The 19,324-nt window shown below is 38.1% G+C and overlaps 1 protein-coding gene across 1 annotated transcript in view; it reads right to left on the bottom strand.

The window, feature by feature from the left end:
* Positions 1-1,311: 1,311 nt before the first annotated feature.
* Positions 1,312-19,324, bottom strand: part of LOC134661815 (solute carrier family 15 member 2-like) — a 30,946-nt gene continuing 12,933 nt past the window's right edge. Inside the window, exons 10-21 of the mRNA XM_063518009.1 lie at positions 14,938-15,022; positions 13,921-14,110; positions 12,347-12,429; positions 11,384-11,551; positions 6,374-6,610; positions 5,243-5,488; positions 5,045-5,148; positions 4,504-4,650; positions 3,486-3,726; positions 2,391-2,498; positions 1,688-1,831; positions 1,312-1,549 (exon numbers count right to left, since the gene is read on the bottom strand). Of these exons, the coding sequence (XP_063374079.1) occupies positions 1,373-1,549; positions 1,688-1,831; positions 2,391-2,498; positions 3,486-3,726; positions 4,504-4,650; positions 5,045-5,148; positions 5,243-5,488; positions 6,374-6,610; positions 11,384-11,551; positions 12,347-12,429; positions 13,921-14,110; positions 14,938-15,022 (1,930 nt within the window). The 3' untranslated portion in view covers positions 1,312-1,372. The remainder of the gene's footprint in view (positions 1,550-1,687; positions 1,832-2,390; positions 2,499-3,485; positions 3,727-4,503; positions 4,651-5,044; positions 5,149-5,242; positions 5,489-6,373; positions 6,611-11,383; positions 11,552-12,346; positions 12,430-13,920; positions 14,111-14,937; positions 15,023-19,324) is intronic.

The following is a 19,324-nucleotide window of genomic DNA, read 5'->3' as shown; positions in this document are numbered from 1 at the left end:
CCACGGCCTGGACATGTTCGCGAAACGTTATATTTGAGTCAAAGAGAACTCCTAAGTCACGTACCTGTTCCGAGCGTGATATGTCGGCGCCGCCAATATTGTAACGAAATATTTGAGGTGTATGGGACCGGGTGAAAGACATCATTTCGCATTTACTTGCATTGAAATAGAGTTCATTTTCAACACTCCAACGATAGACCGCCTCTATGTCCCGTTGCAGCTCCTCGCAATCCCTTTGGCTTTGGGTATTGTGACTTCTTAAGTATTAGGTGCAAAAATCGAGCTCTTCTAAAAACTAGATTATAAATAATCTTTAATTAAAATCAAACATTGCATTTCACAAAACTAAAATGGCTTATTCAGAACCAATCAACAAAGTTCCATCAGCCAGGCTCGACCCAATCAAACTGATTATTACCTACCTCCTACCTACCCTACTTAGGTGTAGCGCGTCTGCGGCTTAATCATGCGCCCGGATAAGCTGGTTATAATTACTTAACCGCTCTGTGCCCGAACTAAATACAAATGATTGGCTTACGATTAAGACCGACGTAAGACCATCATTTACATACCTACGTCGCGTGGGTTCAATAAACGGTAAAAACTACTTCCTCTATTTTTATATATATTTTTAGTTAATTTAGTATTATTTCTGTTTTAGGTATATTTTTATTGCGCAAACCGAAAATAAAACTTATGTATATTCCTGTTTGGACTGGTCACACGTCGGATACTAATTCGAATGAACGTGCGTACAGTCGACATCAAATGTGTTTCCATTTTCCACCTTATTACAAAGGAATAAGGCGCAAACGTATAAAAATATCTTTAACGTCGATCGTGTTGTAAGTACTTATTGACTACAGCACCCCTAGCACATGATTGGCGCGACAGTATGATACCACCTTTCAACACTATACTTAACGTCCACCGAAGGTCGGTTAAGAGTATTGCTGTTAGTAGGACTCCAGCCAACCGAATTACTTATAATAAGACCTACCTTAAAAAATTAAACTTATTTACTCAAATAATGTAAAATGTAACACGTATTTTGGCTAGATATTTAGCTATTTAGTTTTATATTTAGGTATGTACTACTTGTAAACGCTTATATTTAGGTAGTACCTACTCGTAAATGTAAACGTCTTGTATGACGGCAAAGGAAGGAATAATGTCGCTAATTTTGGGAGAATTTTCACAAATTTTCTAATAAAACTAGTTGAGATACATTTTTTACATGTACATTTTTTATTTTTCAGAAAGGCCTTATCTCTACTTACATGACGACTTTTCTTTTTCTCTTTACTACGTCGCTTGCTCGAATCAGCAATAAAAAAATTGTAAACCCAGATCGACAAAGGCCTAGAGTCAGTTAATTCTTAGCCAGCGTGGTGGCGGGCGCGTCGCTGTCGGTGGGCGTGGCGAGGTGCACGCGCGCGTGCGGCGGCCACGCTCCGGGCCGCGCGCGCTCCATGCGCCCCAGGCACGACGCTGCGCTCGTCGCGCCGGTGAACGTGGTCGTCGTGACGGCCGAACGCACTGATATCACCTGATGACAGTCTAGTATTCACATGATTGTAACACTTTCGTGAATAATAAGTTATCGAATCGACTAAATAATTCAGGAATAACGAGGCTAAATAAACATGCTCCGATGTTTACTCAATAAACTACTTTTAGAACGCACCTTAGACAACCCAAGTAACAGTGGGATACTCTCCTCCGAGTAGTCATCGTCGTCGATGCTGCGGGGCTGGTAGTCCTGCGCCATCTTGAGGAAGCAGAGCATCGCTATCGCCAGGATGGTAGCGTATACGAAGAACTCTGTCGACTGGAAACATTTAAATATATGTAATTTAAAATTAGGAATAGTTCTAATGTTCATAAAACTACCTAGATGTAAGATTTATTTCCAATGCCAGGGTGCCATTTACAACTTTTTATTGTAACATAACTACGTACATGTACCTACCATGGTTTCGCAATAAAGAATTCTATTCTATTCTATTCAATTGCCCGTCAATAAAACACAATGCCACTTTATTTATACTCTTACAGCTGTACCTAAACGTTTGAAATGTGACTATGGTGCTTGACATATATATTCTTTTCTATGTACCTAATTTGCTCGAATAAGCTATAAAAAATAAAGCCCTTGCAGCAGGTCTGCCACGAACTCTATTTTTACAAGTTCGTGTATCTCCATCACTCCCCGATATAAGTCAAGTCGGAGATAGAACATAACTTCGATTTTCTAAATTTCGCCATTGTAACTAAAGTGCAGCAAATCCGGTAATTAAATAGGATTCCTTTAGTAACTGATTGTTTTAGTTCATTATTCACCTCGGCTAAGTGAGGTGTGCGCGAAAATGTAGCATAAACGTACTTACCCTGGATTCAAAGATTTTAGTTTGAGCCACCAGAATAACGATAAAATTACCCACGGCCACCGACATGTACCAAGCCGCTATAGTTATCGTTTTCATGCTCTTCGGTGCCTGCATTTGAGCAAATAAAAAAAAAGAGTTATATTCATATTAAGGCACGAAATCATAAAAAGTGACCACTTTATGTGCCCATACCTAAATGTAACATACCCATGAGTTACGCATAAAGTAGCTACATAATGTACCTATATAACTAGGTTAAAATGTAGCATTAGAAAGCTTTCATGAGCTAGTATACGATTTTAATTCTGTGGCGGTAAAGCTAATAATACTAATCCCAATTGCCGTACCTTGTTCACGTGTAAACGGTCATATTTTATAATAGGTTACTTGTGTATTATTGATATTGATTTAATACAAGTACCTAATGACATTCTTTTTAATGGATTTCAATTAAAATAATGCGTCAATTAACTTAAATTGAACTTACCTATATGTGCCTATTTTTTTTAGGCAATTATGACTAGTATATGGAATTTTCGTATTTCAATGGAAATTAACATACACACGTTATATTGTCTCAAATTTCGATTTCGTGATTAGGAGGGCGGACGGGTAAAAAATCATGAAGTTCGTATGACTCAGGTAATTTATGGATGAACCCACAGTTTTGGGTAAATCCTATTAAATAAAGAAGCAGTGCGTATTAAATGTTTGAAAGGTCATACGATAAACTTAGAAACGCTGAAACAAAGTTTTTCAATTCGAAGAAAAAACGTATGACATCGTGCCGTGTGAATTAAACGGAACTACTTATACTACTCGCCACTGCAAACAGAATACGTTAAAGTTCATTCGATTTGCTTGACAAAGTCCGGAGAATATTCGTTAAAAAATGTACATATAGGTACATAGGTTGTATATGTTTTTTTGCAGTACAAATGCCGTGTCAATTGTTCTATATATGCTATGCACAAAGTGCCACTATTTATCCGTTAAGACACTGCAAAACGTGCAGGATATTGCCGTGTGAACTAAGCCTTACTTTATACTGCGCAAACTGATATAGATTCGTTTCACATATTGTTAAACACACACCTGTGTGAATGAGAACTCCAACCCGGAGACGGCGAAAAAGATCTCGGCGCAGGAGATGAGCAGGTACTGGGGCAGCAGCCAAGCGAGGTGCAGCTCGTTGGGCGGGTTGGGCGCGTGCAGCTGCACGCTGTCGAGGCGGCCGCGGCGCGCGCGTGCGCTCAGCACGTACACTCCGCCCGCGTGCAGCGTGCCCGCGCCCGAGCCCAGCTGCCCGCCCGCGTACTCCGCGCGCCACGTGTACCTTGCCGTACAGGCGAAGTAGGTTTAGACTAACCTCAATTTTACCTTACTCTAAACTTAAACTTACTTTTTAGTAGGTGAGCTAAAATTGATTGTTACCAAGTATAATATTTGAGATTGTTTACTCATTTTATTTGACGATAAGTACATATAACAACGCTCGGGTCAGTCTCGGAAAAGTCATAAAATTAATAACCAAAACTACCTACATACATACATATTTAAAATCAAAGTAAATTTAACACCTTCATATTCATTTATCTTAGTAAATTATATTTAGCCCTCCGAAACCGCACGTAAAACGGCTATGTGGTCACGTACTTGGCTAATGAAACCACTAATTAATTTGATTGAAATAATTAATTAAATTAAAATGAGCGAGCATGCAGGTTGTAAGTTGTAAGGCTGCTGTATTTATTCAATTTTATTAAAATACGGGGACGAATAGGTACCCTTACTATATTTTTTCAAACAAATTAATCGGCAGTTAATTTCAGTATCTCGGTTATTTCAGTTTTTTTTTGCATTATATGAAGGATCTGATATTTTTTAACATCAATACCTATTCGTTTTTCAGGACCAAACACTGTTCAAAAGGAAAAAGCTGTTAATTGTGGCATGTACGGATAAGTACGGACAACATGCACGTTTAGATTGGCCTCCGAATCACAAATAGCTACTCCCTGACTTAGTACGTTCAAGCGTAATTAGTAAGAGTTTACCCCTTTAGTAGTTTGCGCGTTTGCAGAAGGTATTTTTTGGAGATGTCGATGCGTACCTGCCCGGCGCCAAGTGCATGTAGGCCGACTCGCCGATGAGGTTGATGGGCGACTCGGCTACGTAGTAGATGTCCGTCAACTGATTGTCGGTCTCAATCGATATTGTCACGTTCTTATTTGGGCCCGTCTCACCCACGTATACCACTCTGAAAAATAAATAAATCACTTAAATCAGATGTTGAATAATATGTCGGTAAAAAATTCCAGTTCAAAGAAAATCAAACCGGAGTAGAATACCAACCAAAGTAGACTACCTACTAGTACTACTAGACTTATAATGACAAACTGTTAACTCATCGGCGTTACATGAACTTTAACATTTCTATCCAAGATTCCGCAAAACTTGTTGGACTCTTTTATATTTTACCGTGTACGTCCACGTCAACGAGACGTTTTATCGTCACAATAAAGTAATGGACGTAGTTAAATGTATAAGATTGTACCTCTATTCAATCGCTTTTAATTTACCGCGGTCGGTAACGGCATATCGTGGACGTTAACGTCCCATTATTCACACAGTCAATGAACATGAACACTTACTTAAGTTTAGGTTTCCCGGATAATGATTTGGAGAATGCATTAGGGTCCATAAAATGAAACGATATGTGGTCATCTGAATCTTGTCCAATCACGACTGGCATGAACTGTAAGAGTTTGGCGGATGTTACGTAAATAAAGCCTGACCAGTTAGATATATATGATCAATAAATTGTCATATTTAGTAGTGATTATAATTACAAGTCCTGCAACAGGTTTGATGCTAGTGGTGAGTTGGTGCCGGCGCATGCGGCGGCCGTCGCACGAGTGCGCGCAGGCGGCGTGCAGCGCGAGCTCCGCGTGCGGCAGCGGCGCCAGCAGCGTGCTGCCGCGCGCCGGCAGCAGCACGCTCGCCGCGCCGCGCACCGTCAGCTCCACCGGACACCCGAGCGTGCTCAGCACCACTAGCCCCGACTGGTGCCGCCCCGGCGCCTGCAGCGTCGACCGCTGATAAGCGAAATTACTGCTTATTATATAACATACAGCTTTTCCCAAATATATCCCCACTAATATTATAAATGCGACAGCTGAACCGCTGAATCAATATTTAGATGAGGTATGGATAGTTTGACGCCCGGTGAAGGACATATGATGAGCAAGGTTGATAAAATTTAAAACTAACTTAAGTTAGTTTTAAATTTTATCAATCTTGCTCATCATTCCACGCAAACATTGTGGCGGGCTCAAGCCAGATTCATGTATTTTAAGTATATTTGAAATTGGAAAAATTTAAACCTTAAATTTAATTTATTTGTACACTAGGCGAGGCAAATATTAAAACCTGGGATTTATTACCTACCTACATCATTAAATCCTAAAAATGAATAGTTACCAACAACATTAAACATTTCGGACGTGTAACTATGGATATTTAAATAAATTATTGCATTTCATTTCATTTATTTATTGATAGAATTTTATTTCCTTCGCCAGAAAATAAGGGATTCAATTAAATTTTCCTAATAACGACATCAATTATGTAAAACATATTACATACATAGGTACTTAACAAGAAATACGTAATTTCACATAAAAAGTTTAATCCGGAATTGTTGAAAAATAATTAATAAGACGTCTAGATTTAAAATCGGTAGGTACCTAAATCCACACTCTGTAGTTTTTTAAGCAGAAACCAGATATAAAGAGAATGAATAAGATAACCTACTCGGTACGGTACATAAGTAAAAAAGAAAGGAAAGGAAGGAAGGTATTAGGAAGTAGTCTTTAGCGATAAGCGACCGCCTGTTGTTACCTGTCTAAACGTATTATGTGTGTCTCTCTGTAAATGTTTTATAAAGAGGATTTGTACTGTATTGTATTGTATATAAGTACCTCGATGCCCACTTGGAGTATGCCTGCCGCAAAGAAAGCCATGGAGGCCAGCATGCCGCCAACGAACATCTTGGTGAGCGGCGGCAGGTCGGGCAGCAGCGGGCACGCGCCGCCTGGGCAGACCGGGATGAGCAGCAGCACCAGCGCCGGGTTCAGCACCTGCAGCTGGTCCGGCAGCAGCGTCACCCCGAACAACTCGCTGCGCAGCCGGGACGCTTGGAACGTCCAGCGAGAACCCTGTAGGTAGTGGCGGAAAGATGCACTCGTAATTAGGGCTCGCGGTCGCGTCCGGATTTCGTGCACCCGCTGCCGGGGCCCCGTTCTCGTGCTACACGAAACCGGATTTGTGGCCCGTTCGGAACGGGTAATTAGGGTCCGTGTAATTAAAGTCCGGGTACCCGTGTTACCCGTGTGTCCGGATCCACGGATATTAATTACACGCGGGTCCGGCCCGTTCTCGACGTACAGTGACGATCGGACGCGTTCTTTTTAAGAGCGAAGAACGAAAATTAGTCTCAAGAACGAAAGATAAATATTTAATACTGCCCGCTGTTGCCCGCGACTTCGTTCGCGTGGATTTGTATGTAGGTGGTAATATATTTTACATGAGAATAGAGCATTATGCAGCAAAAGATAGCAGTCTTCTTCTTTTTAGTAGTAAAGTAGGTACAACAGGCTGACTTAATGCCGCTAATGGACCTAATTTCAAAATTAGTACTTAATTAAACGTTTTTTGCGTTCCTCTAAATTTTTCCATGAGTGGAAAGAAATAAATATTTCATTTTTCACAGTTTATAATGAACAATAACAAGCAAAACGAAAAAAAAACAGAACATCAACAACTAGGTAAAACTATAAATGCAATTCAGATTAAAAACGTTGACCGGCGGTGTGGCAAACTCAAACCTTATTAATGACTAATGACTCTAATGAGTACTTGTGAGTTCAAAATCTGCCCCCTCTAAAATAACTGAATAAATACCACTCTTACCTTGTTAAATAAATAAATAAATGATTTGTAAAACAGCACGGCTAATTCTTCAACTTTCCAAACAAAAGGTATGCCTGGTAAAATACCAGTGTCAAAGGGAATCAGGGAATATTATTAGTAAAAATTGCCACGGGGAACCATTATTCTCTTTATCTGCACGTGCGACGTTAATCCTACTTCTTTACTACAAAACAAAAGGCTGCTGCCCTAATATGTAGATAACGAATAACTCAATAGTTCTTTCACTTAACATGACTTCAAAGACGTTTTATTTATTTTAAGTACCTATCTCTATCAATATTTAGTACAGGTAGTTAGGTACCTAAATACTAAATACCATAAAAATAATTAATAATTATGAAGACGATATCCAGTTGCATCTGTCTGCCTAATCCTGATTATAATAGTAGTAGTCTGGCTATTTGCAACATAATATACTGAGCCTTCTTAAACTTGGTAGTAGACAACCTAGAGAGGAAACCTCATATGATTAAACTTATACAAAAAACACTGTACATAAATAATAGGCGTTAAAGCTGTAACATAATTAAAAAAAACCTTTATTATTCTCTTAGGTAATCTATATATATTAAATAACAATAAAAATCTGTACATGAGTTTTCTAAGTTGTAAGCCATAAAGTTGTACATATTTTTCTTAGTTTTCTTAAAATAAACTGTTTATTTTATTTTTATAAAACTAGTAGTGTGCCGAATTATGGTCTTACAATACAAGAATACTGTAGGTACTAGTTTTGTATTCAATAACGCCCTTACTCGAATATAATCATTATAAATATAACCGATGCAAAAAATATAACTCGACATTGATTCAAATATATTTAAGTACCTAACCCCTATTCGTACGCAATATAACATAATTTTTAACATTTTACAATGAATTAATAAAACTCAAACCGGCCCGCGTGGGTCGGTCCACTCGGTCCGTCGGCGCTGTGTATTCAATACCCGAACGGAGCCGAGATTCGGATCCGAACGCACTACACGGGGGAACGGACTACACGGGGGAACGGACTACACGGGGGAACGGACTACACGGGGGAACGGACTACACGGGAACGGACTTCGACGGGTTCGGGTAGTTCGGACGCTTAGCACCGCCGGGGTTAAGAACACGGGCGCACGGGTTGGCGGGTAGCACGGATATCGGGAGCCCTACTCGTAATAGGCTACATAACTAATTTTCATTTATGGTATCAATCGATCGGGTTTGTTTTTAGGATCATATGTCTATATGGGACCCATTGCATTGAAGTAACACAAAAGTGAGAAATTGTAGTCAAAGGCCGACAGTCGCACTTCACTCGCAAAACGCCCTAAACAAAAGGGAACGTGACGTCAAGGTCTCTAAGAGCCCATCTTGTAGTATGGACAAAACAAGAAAATTACGTATTTGTCGGTGAAATATTGCGTTTATGTATATGTATAGTTGCTATACAATATTTTTTGGATGAAATGTAAGGAATCGAATGTTACCCTTACTTTTATCGTTTTTGGAAGTTAAAAAAAAACTTAAATTTTGAAACTTTCAGGTCCTGTATTTTTGTAACATTTCCATATTTTATTTTAATATCCATATTATTATGATAAATTGCTCGTTTGCTATCTATTTTACTAGATTTTGTTATAAAATTTAACATGTGTCATCATCCCTATTGTAGATGTCTGCAGTTTCAAATATTTGAGACAATCATCTACATATTATCAGAGGGTAAGAATGTATACATAGGTATAGTCGGTAGATTTGAATCTGGCCCCGAACGGCTTATCCTTTGCCTATTGTTAAGTAAATCGGCACGTGCCACTCCCTGCATAAATAAAAAAATTTTCAGTCACTTTAAGTGGTTATTGAATTACATTAATGATAGGTAGGTATAGAAGACAAACGAGCAGACGTAGCCTGATGATGGTAAGCGATTACTGTCGCCCATGGCATAGATAAATATAGTACGACAAGAGTGCTCACTCCATACATCAGTTCAGACTATTAATTTCAGTGTCTACATCTAGCATCGAGTAGCGGAACTATCAGTACTGCTACTTGACAATAGATGTAGCACCGACCGGAATGTCTTATCTCAACAGCATAAGACTTTCCGGTCGGTGCTACATCTATTGTCAAGTAGCAGTACTAATAGTTCCGCTACTCGATGCTAGACGCTAATAGTCTTTTTGGTACTAAAACTGATGTATGGAGTGAGCACTCTATGTATTTTTTTCTCTATGCCCATGGACACCCGCAACAACAGAGGGGTTGTAAGTGCGTTGCCGGCCTATAAGATGGGAGTACGCTCTTTTACTGTTTGAAGGCCGTATCAGTATATAGCAGAACCGGTCGTGAAATTTTAGCTGACCCAAAGAGAATAGTGTATAGAGAGTTACTGTCATGGTAAATTATGTAGGCACAGTACATTTACTGCCATAATCTTTCGACAGATTTTATCAAAAGATGGCATTAAATTTACTGGCTACAAAATTTACTTTTACAATCCGCCTCTATTACAAATTCTCCTTGGCTGTATGTACAAAGTTTAATGTATGAACGTTAGCGTAGTTATCTGTATCGATAAATGTTTACGGACTTTATGTCTAAATCTATGGACTATAATGTCTGACCAAAATTGATTGAAAATGTAAAGTCCAGCAGGAACGACACGAGCACAGCTATCCGTCTCTTAAATTGGACAAAGAGCGGCAAATTAGTCTGTAAGCGATAAGGATAACCTACCTACTTTGTAACAAGATTATACATATAATGTATTGTGTGTAGGGTGTAGGCATAAACTTAGCCGAATTTGTTGTCAACAAAATTAAATATTAACTAGCGTGTGACTTGACTAGATACTGAGCTTAAGTTAAGGTCAATGTCAAGAAGACCGCATATAAAATTCATTGCTGGGAAATTGGAAAAGAATTTCGTATTTGTAGACATACGGCGCTTAGACACGGTCGGAAAGGAAGAGCTTCACTCCTTTTGCTCTACCGACTTTCTGTAAGTGGATCGAGTAGGTATGTACACAAACGCAATAGTTAAAAGCGACGAAAAAGCTTGTTGACGCGGTCTTCTCTACATTAACTTATATATTTATAGACGCATCTTCTTTTACGTTGACTCTGCAAACCACGATACATACGGCTTTTTAGGGTTCCGTAGCCAAATGGCAAAAAACGGAACCCTTATGGATTCGTCATGTCTGTCTTTCTGTCTGTCCGTCCGTATGTCTCAGCCACTTTTTTCCGAAACTATAAGAACTATACTGTTGAAAATTGGTAAGTAGATGTATTCTGTGAACCGCATTAAGATTTTCACACAAACATAGAAAAAAAATAACAATAAATTTTGGGGGTTCCCCATACTTAGAACTGAAACTCAAAAAATATAATATATATAATATAGGGGTATCAGGGATAGGTCTTCAAAAATGATATTGAGGTTTCTAATATATTTTTTTTCTAAACTGAATAGTTTGCGCGAGAGACACTTTCAAAGTGGTAAAATGTGTGTGCCCCCCCCCCCCTGTAACTTCTAAAATAAGAGAATGATAAAACTAAAAAAAATATGATATACATTACCATGCAAACTTCCACCGAAAATTGGTTTGAACGAGATCTAGTAAGTAGTTTTTTTGTAATACGTCATAATTCCCCTAAATACGGAACCCTTCATCAGCGAGTCCGACTCGCACTTGGCCGCTTTTTTAACTACATATCTGGTACAACAGACACAGAAATGGAAATAAAAAGTTAGATAAGGTCAAGCGAGGTAAATGCAACTATGGGATTATTGCGTCTCTCCGTTCTTTCTCGAATACGATTGGTCGAAACGCCCTCTACTTACTATGCAGCGTTTCATTTCCAAGTAGCTCAGGCTTTATTACTAGACGACGGGAGCTTTTGTAATTCACGTTGTTATAAAAAATAAGTTAAATAGACACAATTATCCCATAGTTGCATTTAACCCGGTCGACCTTACCGGTGTTTTACAAAGATATTTTGTACCTGTTGATCAAATAGAGACCAAAAGATAGGCACTGGTAGGTACAAATACAAGATAGAGAAGACGATCTTCATGTCCGATACCAGCTTACTTCCATACTTGTTTATAGAATAGTCGAGCCAATGTGCGGGAGGCGTACCGCCCTCTCGGAGTCGCATCTTCGCAGCATACTGGAATGTCATATTTTTTTTTTCAATTTAAACACGTTACAAACGCCCCCATACAAGAAATGTTTCATTTCAAACAATATACTGTTTGAGATTAGGTTTTAAAGTCTTACCTACCCAACACCTCTTTACAATAGATATACTTACTGAAGCATATCATAAACATTATTATAAGTAATATCTAGATTGCATGTTTGTGCCACATAAATCTGCTAATACATTTAGATTGAAAGGATTTCTGTTCTCAACTCGGAGCCAATGAAGTAACAAGTGTTAAGTGTTTAGTGCATATAGTATAGGTTGTATCTCCAACAGTTGTATCTCGTATTTTATTGAAACGCTTACATAGCAATTGATTTAATTGATGGCCTTGCTTTGGTTTGTCGTGTCTTTGTCTATCTACGAGTATCTTTGATTTATATTTAGAATATTAAACTGCAACAAAAGAACATACCTACATACCCTCGTGCCGCCCCACATACAAAATTATAGCCAAGCAAGTTTGAATCTTGTTGTATTTTCAATTGGGTTGAATTTCCTTTGTTCGAAAATTTTACGAGACAAATGAAATGCTACCTACATTGTTTTTAATTAAGGTTGACATTCCATCGAAACCGAGTGTACATCCTAATGTACATTGGGCGGCACGAGGTTAAATAACTAACGTGATATCCCTTTTTTAGGGTTTTTCTAAAAGTAGAACTGGTAACAGACGCCAATGTGTATGACAATGTGCATATTATGGCGCATATTATCTATATGACTCAACATATAGAAGTACAACATGCAAGGACTCACCCACGCACACGAGACGAATTTCAATGTTACGTTTTCGCGGGGCTGTTTTATTCTGTACCAGCTTCTTCCCGCGGCAAAGATAACTGAAAATAAAATCTAAAGTTGCGCAATGATATTATATGTAGATAGGTTATACTCATACATAAGGAGAATTACTCCTCGCCTCCAATTAACCCCCGTCCACCTGGGGGAGCATACACCTGCCGCGTGTATGGACGTGGGATCCTCTCTCGCATAGGACTATACAGCCACGAACGCAAGTGTCGTCACCAGGATGCTGCTTAAAACATCTGACACAGATGAAAAGGCCTATTATTATTATCATGACTGAAGTCACTGAAGTAGCATGACAAATACTCGTACGAACGTTTCCAAGAAAATACAATGGAAACAATCACGAACTACATCTGTACCTAAGAATGAATCTGTTTTGTTGATATATTTTGTATTTAGTTCATCTTTCTTACGAGTATCTACTCTTGTTGAACATAAGCTTGTCTCTTTCTCTTTTTTCTTCAAGTTAATGGTAAGAATAAACTATGTAACCGATAACAGGGGGCCCATATCGAACAACTGATATGTTAGGATACACTATGTTCTTCCTGTTAAATTTAAATATTAGAAATCTCTGTTCATCTATCATCCATACAGCTGTAACTTAATAAAATGTCACCGCAAATTACCTATCTTGGCAGGATTTAAAACACTTGTTATATCGGTGAAGCTAACAATCCTGCACGTACCTACCTTAACTTATTCTACCGACTAGTTTACTCCCCGCTGAAAGCGCTGAATCAAGCCAATTTGTTTGTAAAATTTACCGACACAGAAAATGAACTTTTATTTAAGTCGACCAAAGATACAATAAAATACAATGGCAAATAAAGCTATTCTTAAACCGTAGTTAATTAACATTAATTGTTAAAAAGTTATTAATGAACATTATGTACATAGCAAATGAAGGATTATATACTTTGACGTTGATTTGATCACTAAATAATTGAGCCGCCCGCCGCTCTAATTAAATCTTTTGTTAGTTTTCCTTCGCAATCATAACTTGTTCCAACATCTCGAATGCTACTCAGAACCGATTACCTATAGATACCTACTCCTTTAATAAATTTGAGTTTGTTTGTCAAATGTGGATGACAGTTGACGATGGTCGATGGGAAGTTATAATTATAACCTATATTATATTAAGTATATATAATCGTACGGACTTTGCAATAAGATCAGGTTATAGGTGTTCCAAAATTGAAGCGCTTAACTTGTGACAAATTGGACAAGTTGCCTTTAGACGCGCCTGGACAAGCGTGAAATGTGCACGTACATACTAACGAGCTCCGGCACACCAAAGGAGGAAAAGACGACCTTATGTTTAACAACGAGTGTGACAAAGATGGATGGAATGAGAAAATTAATCAAAAATAACAGATTTCTTCGTAGGCAGAGAAATAAATATGGAAGTATTTTTTGTGCTCCTCAAGTATGAGTATAACCTATCTATGGTTATATAATATCATTGTTATATTATATATTTATGTATAGAACGTGGAATGGAAGTTGTAGCTCACATATGGAGAGAAGCACTAGGAGGGTGGGGAAGCCGAAGCCGAGCGCGTAGCAGGTGTCGTCGCCGAAGCACATGACGCCGCGGCGCAGCGCCGGCGTCAGCACGCTGCCCATGAACCCGCCCAGGTTCACGGTGCAGTAGAACGTCGAGAAGAACCGCTGCAGCTGACGCTCCTCTTCGGGCATACGGAACTGCGGGTAGTTAACCAATCTGTACGTTGGTATCATGTTTTTGTAAAAAATAAATTTACCTACCTATCTATGATTCATATACTTATTAAAAATTTTGGTAGGTACCTATCTAATAGTTACGAAAATGTATGTAGCGTGATTAAAGATTGCGTTTCACTGAGAAACGCCCATCAAGCGAACACACGTAGAAATCGTTACGCGATTACCCCCGCTGTGAAATTTTCAGGGTTTAATTAGCAATTATTATAATATTCATAATCACGTGTACGAATTACACTAATTTATAATCGATTTGTTGAATCTGCATACACGTGTACGTTACTCGTGTAGCTTATCGTACTGACTGCAATATTATGTTCATTAGGTAATTATTCAGATATTTACGAAATTTTACGTGCCTATTGGTTTCACTAAAACAACAAACTGTTTTACATTTAGGTAAATTAGGTACATTACCTACTTCATTGAATCATTTCTCATTTCATTACAAGTATGTAGGTATGTATGTATGTATAACAAAGACCATCAATGACACTAAGTAGAGTACCTACCAACTTATTGTATATTAAGATGTGTAAGAGTGATAAGGATACCTCGTTATCAATGAAGTCACCCATTGAAAACGTTTGGTTTAATGCTCAATAATGTAGCCATTCCCTTCTTTTTTTTTATTAAAGCATCAGAGGACATAGACAATCATACAATATTTGAAATTATTCCGTGACCATAGAGAGTTTGGTGTTGATTGAATTTCTGATACATAATTTCAGCCCAAGTGTGGTGGGCAGTAATTGGGTAAAAGGTAAAGGAGTAGGGTGTGTGGGTACCTGTTCCCCGCCGAAGGCCGCTACACAGGGCTTCACGCAGCCGGTGCCCGTCGCGATCAGCGCGAGGCCGATCATGGACGTCGTACTGTTTATCAGAACATACAACATTCATTACTTGAAACGAATCGATTTCATACTTATAGGGTAAAAAGAAACATGTGGTCGAACTGATTGTACCAATTGAACTACTTAATTACGTAGGTTAAATTTGAAGTGAATTCCTAATGAGTTGTTATCGCCGGGGCATGGCCCGGCGATAACAACTCATTAGGAATTCGTCATTGACTATCGTATCGACTATCGTAGGGTGGTTTTACCTACCTATTTGTTCGTGGCAGCGTAGATGTTTTGCGCAATCACAAATTAAGCTTCAAAAGCTGCACACAAAAACAAATGTGAGCAAGTGGGTATGTACTGTATATATTAAATTATTAACGGAGCTGTGTATTTACAGTAGGTACTTACCCAAAATTACAGTTAAATTGGCCAATTTACAATAAAACCCAATCATCCTGTTGTACTTTCTTACCTGTCTACTAATTTTGACTCAGATCGGCTGGACAAATTGGGGCCATTGAACTTTCATTTTATTAGTACTTTAGTAGGTATCTCTACCTACATAAGTAGCTACTTACTGAAGTAAAACACATATTAAGTAGAGGACTGTGCTGTTGATTATGTAGGTGGTTTGACTAATGTAAGCCCAAACCTTTCTAATTAATTACGTTCCCAAGTATTAGGTGCTCCAGGTGAAATGAAATACCTTTACTCATTGAACTGGAATTAGACTTATCAAGGAGACATTATACATGAGACATGGAAGCGGATAAAGTATACCTAATGAATTCTAGGTACCTAGGTATTTATTCACCTGTAATCAGGCGAACTTTTGAAAAGATAAGTTTTTTGGAAAACACTTCTTCATGGCTAGACCGATCATTTTAAAAGTAACTTTCGTAGAAAGTATTTATTATTAATTAGAGAAGGAACATTTTTTTCAAAAATTTTGCAGGGCCGGTACAAAAGTTAGATTTTTTTTTATAAATTAAACTTCTAATGGCGACTGTACATACAATGAATTTAGTCGATCGACCAAATAGGTACTACAATGTATTGAATATTGCATGCAATTTCAGTCTAAATGAAGCCTATGTAGCGGCTCACAAAATACACCTAGGTACTTTCCAAATTTCATTAAAACATCGTTTCCGAGTAAAATGGCTCTGACATACAGACATACCAACGGACTGACGGACGGACGGACATGACGAAACTATAAAGATTCCGTTCTTGCCATTTTGGTTGCTGAACCCCAAAAACTGTGTTACTTACGTAGGTGGTAGCTTGAGCAGAGGTATTGCTGAACAACATGCGAGTAAGATTCCGCAGAAATAAATGACGGAGAAATAAAGTATTACTCTGAAACAAGATGCGTAATAGGTTTTTCTATCAATGTATACTTGCAATAAGTTTTACTCTACATAACTTTACGTACCTATCAATCAGTTATAATCAGAGATCGGACAAATTTGCGACATTGCTCGCAATAATGTGGACATGACTCCAAAATTGATTAAATAATTAATCATTTAATTCATTTCTTACCTGAGGTTTAATTTTGATTCCTAATCAATAAAAAACACAAAGATTTCTTATAATGTAAATTTATTAAAGAAACTAATCAGTATGTTTTCCAAATTTTCTGTAGGTACTCATTTTTTTATATCAATAATATATTTAAGTGCTATTTATTGACGAGGGAACAAAATTAAATCTCAAGTAAAAAAATAATTAAAATAATTAAATGATTAATTATTTAATCAATTTTGGAGTCTTGTCCACATTACTGCGAGCAATGACGCCCATCTTTCCGATCTCTGGTTATAATAAGACACGTTGCATCAACGGTAAGAATAAATGAATAACACCCACTTGTATCTTCCTAGGAAGTTATCAGCTAATATAGCTCCTGCTAATGGCATAGTATAGCACAACATTATGAATATGTGATACACCACTGTAGAGGCATTTTCGTGCAGGCACAGGACATTCCTCAGGTAGAGAGAAAGAATAGCTGAAACATAGACGAGTTTAGCTGCCGGAGACAATAACGTTAAAACTCTAGGTAGGTATATGTATTATGGCTCCTTAATATTCAAGCATTGTGCGGGATTTCATCATGTGTAATTGATGCAATGAACCCATACTACTTATTTCTACCTACACCAACTAATAAATAAAAACCGGCCAAGTGCGAGTCGGACTCGCGCAGGGAGGGTTCCGCACCATCAACAAAAAATAGAGCAAAACAAGCAAAAAAAACAAGCAAAAAAACGGTCACCCATCCAAGTACTGACCCCGCCCGACGTTGCTTAACTTCGGTCAAAAATCACGTTTGTTGTATGGGAGCCCCACTTAAATCTTTATTTTATTCTGTTTTTAGTTATTTTTTGTTATAGCGGCAACAGAAATACATCATCTGTGAAAATTTCAACTGTCTAGCTATCACGGTTCGTGAGATACAGCCTGGTGACAGACAGACGGACGGACGGACGGACGGACGGACGGACGGACGGACGGACGGACAGCGGAGTCTTAGTAATAGGGTCCCGTTTTTACCCTTTGGGTACGGAACCCTAAAAAAAGCCGGTCAAGTGCGAGTAGGACTCGCGCACGGAGGGTTCCGCACCATCAACAAAAAATAGAGCAAAACAAGCAAAAAAACGGTCACCCATCCAAGTACTGACCCCGCCCGACGTTGCTTAACTTCGGTCAAAAATCACGTTTGTTGTATGGGAGTGGGAGCCCCACTTAAATCTTTATTTTATTCTGTTTTTAATATTTGTTGTTATAGCGGCAACAGAAATACATCATCTGTGAAAATTTCAACTGTCTAGCTATCACGGTTCGTGAGATACAGCCTGGTGACAGACGGACGGACGGACGGACGGACAGCGGAGTCTTAGTAATAGGGTCCCGTTTATACCCTTTGGGTACGGAACCCTAAAAACTATCAATAATATAAGCAAAATGTTTGAAAAACTAGCCCATTTTAACCCAACTAGGATGTTTTAATATTCCCTTTCTCTTTCAAAGGTGGCGTAAAGCTTGTAAGTTACAAGTTGTAACCCGCATCTACTGACTAGGTACATAATACATTGACTGCATGGGCAAAGAGCAGGAGTTTAGGTACCACAACACATAGATGCAATTTTACTTGTAGGTATATAAAAATTAAAATGCTACTATTCGAGTAGCACAACTGAGTATATAAGTAATCGTACCTTTTTATAATATAACAGCCAAGTTTATTTGGAAATAATTTTAATTCACTTACACGAAAATTACTATGAAAACGCGAGCTGTCAATTTTACCTACATGTTTTTCGAAACTACACAGGCAGTTGGCAAGCTCTTTTGCAGTAATCCAAATGGATCTATATAGATCGCTCTTCTCGTTCCCAAACAAGAAACTAACAGAACCGACTACGAACAAAATAAAAGCAAAACTGTTTGAACACTCTGAAAGCTTTGCTTACTTCGCAAGCCGCAAAATGAAAACCTTTCGCAGAACTCGGTTGCGATGATACAGAAAATTGCTGTCGTATGTCCTGGAAACATTTTTCCTACTAAAATCTACTGTAAATCAATAAAACTTATATTTACTTATCGATGTGACAGACTATTTGTCAAAGAGTAATGTAAGTAGGTACTTATAGCGTATACATACGAACCTCTTTAGTACCCAATTACAATTACCTATACTGTATTTTTTTCTCTATGCCTATACCTACTCTTTAGTAGGTACCTAATATTATATCGGCGTTTGTATATTTAGTTGTAAACGGAGTAGCCATTAACAGGCTTTCCCCTCTGTCGAAAATAGGCGGCCAACGGTCATACACAATGTATGGACTGACGTTTATCTGACATGGCTATTTTTACGTTACGCATACCTACATTTGACGTTCCCCTCCCCCGCAAAAATCGGCAGACTGTTTTGTACAGAAAATTACAGACATGGCGTCTCCGTTTGATTATATCCTCCAAGTTTGTATAATATAGTTTATTACAGCATACAATAACGTTATGTTTACCCAGGTATTGGCTCCTGTAGGTATTTGTATCTGTTGCCATGTTATCATCATGTAAATGTTATATCACTATGTGTAGTAGATAAACTTCTGTATAGGTAAATGTGACTTGTGTAATAAACTTTTGAATTTTAAATTATGAAATATCAACTATCTTTTCTTTCCCATTTATACTTACCTTGTTATTTTATTTTATCCGGTATTTAATAAGCTACTTTATTATAATTTTCTTGTTAAAATCATTCTTGGATATCATTGTATTGTACTTACGTTACCTGTTGGACTTTAAAATA

Source organism: Cydia amplana, chromosome Z, assembly GCF_948474715.1.
Source record: "Cydia amplana chromosome Z, ilCydAmpl1.1, whole genome shotgun sequence".
In the NCBI taxonomy this organism is placed as follows: Eukaryota; Metazoa; Arthropoda; class Insecta; order Lepidoptera; family Tortricidae; genus Cydia; species Cydia amplana.
The sequence above is the reverse complement of the archived record's forward strand: the minus strand, read 5'-3'. Positions and strand labels throughout refer to the sequence as shown.